Here is a 6,706-nt window from a genome sequence, read left to right on the forward strand (position 1 = left end):
CTCGTTCGCAATCCGTTGTCTCGTTTGCTACCACGCGTCTTCCTCTCGCTCTCTTTTCATCTATATATCGCACCAATTGGTCTATCCTTCTCTGTTGCGAGTTCACGCTACTCAGTGCTCTGATAACAATGGCTATTACTCTCTTTGTCGCACTGTGACGCGCTATCGCGCTCGCGCTGCTCCGTCCCTCTTTCCGCTTGCGGATTTCGCGAGTAGGCAGCAGGAGGTAGGGATACGCGGCGCGCGTACGGCACCGAGCTCTACCAAGCAAGCGCATCGCCGACCTATTACAATGGCCAGCCTTCCTAAGCGTTTCATTGTCATCGGCCGCGTGCGCCACTCTGCCCATGCGTCGATGCGCACAAACCATTGTTTCGCCGGAATGGGCGGCCCTCTCTGCACCGCGACGCCATCGACGCTTGCCACCTCGATGCTGTGTCGTCGACGTGGCGCGGCATCGTGACACGCTGATTTAACAGAGTAATTTTCGAAAGGAACGAACGTTGCTTTGTTTTTCGTAGGACGAGATTGCGATTTTGATGGAACGTAATACGATGATAGTTCGTGTTTAATGTCTAAGACTTTCTAATAAAGCGAGATGATTGTCGTTTAAAAGAACTCATTGCCTCTCGCCTTTTGTTCTAATGGAAGACGAACAAGCATGAACTCGTATGGATAAAACCACGTGTTATTAATAAGCATGCATTTGCTCAAACGCGGTATAACAAAATCTACAAAAAGCCAGTGCATCAACAATTTACAGTTATCAACACCGTTCTCTCGCAAATCCATTTCATCGCGCCAATTTCACCGAAGCAACAAACAAGCGACGAAAATCAAGAGAAGGAGATCAAGCGCTGCGTATTAAAGCGAAAACACGGTTCTCGTAAAAAGAAGGAACATCGTAAACAGGCTGGCCATTCGACCGCGTCATTTCCGTCGCGGAATAACATTTAATAATTCAACGTAATAAAAACCGCTGAATAGAGTTTCTCCCTTCCTTATATGTAGAAGCAAACACCTAATTATTCTTCGATGAGCTATAAGAAAATATGTACGTATGCCATTATCTTCTGATTATCCCGTACAATTTGATTTTGCCGCAATTAGAACAAACTAGAATTAATTAAACATTTTTAGCGTCCGAATGCGAAGTTTGACCAAAAATTCCGATATGGATGATCTTCGTTCGATCGTGAGCGTGCCAGAGTCGATGATTTACGTGAGTCGGTTCTTCCAGAACGAAGAGAGCCCCGTCGGTCGCATGTGATTCCACGTGACAAGCCGTGGTACGAAATCTCGTTACGCGAAGACTAAACAAAACGACGAATTCTCGGTGAAAACTGTGTTCATTAATAACGGGCCGCAGGTATCGTTGGATCGCGGCACGTAGATAGCCAACGTTGGAACCGGTCGCCAGGGATAACTCGACACGCGAATCTCGCCAGATAAGCCAGGGCATCGTGAAGTAAATCAGATCCGTTCCCTCTGTGCGCCTGTGCATTCTAAATGTAATATACGGAGGACGCCGGGGACAATCAAGCAGTGGACTTATATCCACGGACGCGGTGGATAACGACGTGACCGGATCTAGTAGTAGTTGGCTTTAACGAGGCCTGTCAGGATAACTTCATCGCCTGCTAAATAAAGGGATCGTAGAAGTAGTTTAACGCTTTATCGACGAACCACTTTTCGTTAAATGTAAGATGATTGATAACGATTGTTAAGCACGATGTCGTATATGTACTTCGTGTAAAAGCATAATTTTCGATCTTTGATCCAATATCGTTTATCGAGGTCAACTTGAACAACTGCCACCTGTATCGCTGGATGATCGAGGAAAGTTTTGCGAGCAATAACCAGAAAACTATTTTGATTCGAAGTATTTTACCTAGAGGTACAACTTTCTTAACTAGTTTCGCTATTTCTTCATTACTATCAGCTGATTTCTAAGCCAGGATAAAATTAAAGAATTATTTGCATCATCGTAACTGCATATTCTACAGATATAAAGAAGACATTACTATCTAATTTTTCCCAAACGAAGAAGCCTATAAATCAACAGGTCGAAAGATCAATTCCTGTAACAGGTGAGAATTGTCGATACCAGAAACCGTCTAAGTATCCACCGTAAAGATGCCTTTTCTCAGAAACCGTATATATCCTAGCAGCCGAGCATTCTTATATCCCTCCACTTAATCACACGGCACACAAAAGTCAAAGGCCACACCCACCAATGCGTCTAAATTCTCACGAAACGAATCTACACGAGGCATTATCATTAACCGCAGTATTCGGTCAACGCGTTAACTTCTTTCGGAAAAGGTACCGTACGATATTTTACACCGGTTTACCGATTATCGCCATGGATTATGCTCGCATGAAGTTGAATCGATCTGTGAAATACGCGCGGTTGCAACGCCAACCATTTGCAAACCTACGTGACTGAATAGCATTTCGAAGTGTAGAGATCCGATTGTAGGAGAACGCAAATTTTTACTCCAAGTCACATTCCAGGACAATAGGCTTATTAGCTTGCGCGAAACGAGTTCTACACCGAAGGGGCACTGACTGACTGCTTTCTATCTTGTATCCGGAAAATTCTCTCCTTCGTTCAGGCGTAGAAATCGATTGCAAAAATTTGCCATGTAATTTTTTAAATGGTCGCGTTATTACACGGTAATAACCACTTAGAAGCCAAACTCGTAAGCTCTAAATTTTCTAAAAATTTCTTAATTTTGCCATCGAAATATCTACGTGATTAATGTCTAACTCTGGAAAAACCGATCACCGAATGTTAACGAAGTCGATCAGAGTTTGACGTTCGTACAGTTCTTGTAACATCTGCGAAACATCATCGACAACTCGTCGATTTCCTCTGGAAATCGTTCCGAGAGCGTTCGTTGAAGACCGAACGACTAAATCAACGCTTTCGACGCGGTTTTTCTTCCCACGTTCATTCTATGGATCGCCGTAACGGGCCGTATGCTCACGGTGGAAATTGCAGTCCTGTCTGAGCTCCGACATCGCGAACTCCTCCGCCCCCCACCTCCTCTTTAAAGCAGCGCGCGGACGCGCGTACTCGCTCGCGAGCACGCCGCACAGCCTACTGTTACGCTGTGCAAAAATCGTCGCAATTGCGCCAATAAATCTTCCACGCTAATGCCAGGCCCCGGGAGAAACAGTTATCAGATGCTCGAGACACGATGCGCCTTTAACAATTTCCCGGCTATTATGCTCGCCACTCATTAACGATTCGCTGGACTCTCGATGATCTAACGGAGGTTCTCGTCTCCCCTCCATCCCGCTATCCGCGTATCTTGGCCTGGTATTATGGTAACAATATATCGACTCGTAATGTATTAGACGTTTACGCGTATGGAAAGATACCATTTATCTAGTGCGTGGAGCTATGTGAGAGTGGATAAGGATCGTAAGTGAGCTCACTTCTGGTGTTTCTATTAGGTTTGTGAACGTGAAATGTCGTACTGTCGAATGAGGCTAGAGACATAAGCGGTCTCTTTCAGGAAGCATCGTGTAGGTGGTTGATACGTATAATTTCTATATAATTCTATCAGCGAATATCGTTCTTCAGCTTAGCTTTCTCAATCTAGTTTCGTTATTAGTATAAGTTTCTTCTTATTATTACGATCTTATTTATAAATTATAGGTTTATAAAGACTGAGAATGAGAAAAACTGTTGATGAATTACGTTTGTTTTATTGAAATTCCACATGGAACACTTCGTTCAATTTTTCTATTCTTTTATAGATAGTTAAATCACATTAAGTTACTAGTAAGAATACACACGAATGTTATAACTTCAATTAACTTTCGACAAAATACAAACATCCACTATATTTTCCAATAATTTCATCGAGATCGACAAAATCTATAATACAAATATCTTGACAAAAAACATCAACTTGAACGAATCTATCTAACAATCTACCGATCGTTAAGTATCATAGTCTTCTCGTGTCTCTCAATCGCGATGTTCTTGATCGTCTCCCATAGCATGGGGTACGGGTGTATCGTCCTAGCGAAGTCGCCTCGACTTAACCGGTATAGCTCGCATACCTCAACGGCGACCACGCTGGCTACCCTCAACTCGTTGGGCATGACGAGTGCGATCTCGCCGAAGTATGCGCCGTCCTCCAAATGGCACACTTCTTTGCCCGAGTTCGTATAAATAGCTACAGTACCGGTAGCGATAAAATACATACAATCACCCGGTTGATTCGCTCGCATGATCACGTCGTTGGTCAAGAAGATCTCGGACTTCAATAACGCGACGATTCGACCCAACAACGACAATGGTAAATTATTAAAGAACGATACGTTTTCCACTAATTTACGACACGAGTGCATCCTGATTTCGTGACGCATCTGGATAGACAACGTATTAATGATTTCCGTCTCGCGGAAGAATCGATGCTGAAAACGAAACTCGTAATATTGAATGATCCTTCTCTGAGAAGGATACGGTAATTGTTTGTGCCTCATGTACTGTCTTAGCTGAGCCACGGTACCTTGATACCTGAGACGAGAGCTGTTGTGTCCTTTAAAGAATTGCATTACTCGCGTAATGAGGAACCAGGGCGCGACAATACCAAATAGCTGCAGAAAGATAATCAAGTAAATATCTCCTACATTCTGATAATGCGTATACAACAGATCAGCCATCATAAACGTAGATATGGCGCGTAGGCTACTGGCCAAGTATTGCTGAGCCCTATGAACCTCCCACAATTTATTCACTTCTATCCAGGAAGTATTGGAGGGACGTTCTGGTTGACGTATGGAGGTACTCACTATAGGTATCAACCAGTGAAGGCAAGATTGCCAATGTAGTAACAGTATCATCCATAAGAGTATCAGACAGAACTCTTGAAGAGCTAAAGGGATATCGTAGGCAAAGGCCAGCTTGTCGACGTAGGAACTGAGGGAGAAGACACGAAAGATACATATGAGGGATGTCGTCTTGCGAGTCACTGTGAGATCCGCCCATCTGGTTAGATAGAAGAAGTCCGTTGGAAAAGAACCAAGGAAATCGAGGAAAAAGGTGCTGTGTTTCACGTAATGATTGATTATCTTCTTTTGTTCTAGTACCGTCGAGTGCGTTTCCTTATTGAAATATCTAAGAGCGAAATGTGCATTTTAGACGAATCTTGAAATACTATGTGTGTTGTAAATTTGCAAAAAAAATTTCTAAATTACGGAAATTTTCATTAAACGCCAATTGTCTATCCTTATATCCTTTTCTTCTGCGAAAGAAATAATAAATAGGCATGATGGTAAAATGATTCTGTCATAAATGACACTTGTTTGCAAATCGTTGTCATTAGGTTAAACCGTGAAAGTTTTAAATCACTATCTAATACACTTTTAATGCATAGTTACGTAACGTTATGGAAATTATAAATGATTTAGTGTTCCGAACTTACGAAGTTAAAGGTAATCGGTCAAAAGTCAGAAAGTGTTCAGTCAACTTATGATCACCGCTTTCGATAAAAAGTCTTAGTAATTAACACGTTCACCACGTACGCCTCGGATTCGAGTAGGCATGTAATTTTACGATGTACGTGCGATACCGATTTAGGTGCGGGATGTGAATACGTAACAACGCGAGTTAACGTTCGGAAGCATGCAGATTTTTCTATTCCACTTTCTAATTTTACCAGATGTATTTATGCATTCAAATGAAAGTCCTGTCATGTCACTGTTATTTTATGTTATATAACGTAATTATTACTAAAGTTTGGATAAATATAAATAAAATCGCCTAAACGTATTAATTAAATAAAGTCAACTTACATCTTTAATCCTTTCACAAGATAATAAAATGACAAAAAATTCAGAATAGATCATTTAGAAAATAATTATTCCTTTATCGTCCAAATTTTCTCTGCACTATTGGTATCAGATACAAAAAAAAAAAAAAAAAAGAAAGAAAGAAAAATACAAACTTTCAACGTTTTATAGAAAATATAAATTTTTATAGATAGTAACGCTATCGATAGTATATTTGACCCGTCCAAGATTTTCTGGTGCTACGTTCTAAAATTATAAAATATTTCGTTTCTGTCTACTGCGTTTAAAATCGGTCGGATTATCAGTCAATGCTCGTATCGGTACTTGAACAAGTTTACCTGCAGTGACATCGCGACGAAATTCGGAACAGGCACACGCACGCGATACTTGCCCCGTTCTGAGGTTAACCACTACGTCCCCACAGCAGATGAACAGCAAGAAGTTCTTGCCGAAGTTCCAGATCGATGACTTTTTCTCCATTTCGAAGGCGGCCTGATAGGGAACGAGCAGCAACACGCTGGTTATCACGAAAATCATCATGAAGTCCCAGTAGTGCCTGCAATAACGATCCGGAGCATAATGCGCGCGCCAAGTAGACCGGATGCGCTGACAGTTATTGGTAACTTTCACGAAACGATTTATCATCAGGTTAACCGTACGTTTTATGATGCACACTCGCGCGGTCTTTTACGGTAATAACCCTTTTTATCGGGTGTTGCAAGCAGAATCGAGGAGTTGAAATGGTAACCGATGCACGTAAGTACGTACATGAGTGCCAGCAATGGAAATCTTCGGTATAAGCGGTGAAATGTTTGTTTAAAACTGACACTTGTGATTGTAGCTTTATCTTGTGATAATTTTGAAAATTGCAACGAATTAACGCTGCACATTG

General features: G+C 41.8%; 1 protein-coding gene across 1 annotated transcript; it reads right to left on the reverse strand.

Annotated features, from left to right (window-relative positions):
• Nucleotides 1-3,780: 3,780 nt before the first annotated feature.
• On the reverse strand, nt 3,781-6,443 carry LOC126915044 (potassium/sodium hyperpolarization-activated cyclic nucleotide-gated channel 1-like). The gene is made up of 2 exons (XM_050719338.1): nt 6,206-6,443; nt 3,781-5,140 (listed from the first exon to the last, which is right to left on the reverse strand). The coding sequence occupies exons 1-2, from the start codon at nt 6,352-6,354 to the stop codon at nt 3,949-3,951; spliced, it is 1,341 nt and encodes a 446-aa protein (XP_050575295.1). The 5' UTR covers nt 6,355-6,443; the 3' UTR covers nt 3,781-3,948.
• Nucleotides 6,444-6,706: the final 263 nt, after the last annotated feature.

This window comes from Bombus affinis, chromosome 4 (assembly GCF_024516045.1).
Source record: "Bombus affinis isolate iyBomAffi1 chromosome 4, iyBomAffi1.2, whole genome shotgun sequence".
Classification (NCBI taxonomy): domain Eukaryota; kingdom Metazoa; phylum Arthropoda; class Insecta; order Hymenoptera; family Apidae; genus Bombus; species Bombus affinis.

Coding starts and splice junctions, on each gene's coding strand:
- LOC126915044 (XM_050719338.1), bottom strand. CDS start 6,354: ATGATGATTTTCGTGATAACCAGCGTGTTGCTGCTCGTTCCCTATCAG. Junction 5,141..6,205: donor GTGGTTAACCTCAGAACGGG/GCAAGTATCGCG, acceptor TTTCGCTCTTAG/ATATTTCAATAAGGAAACGC.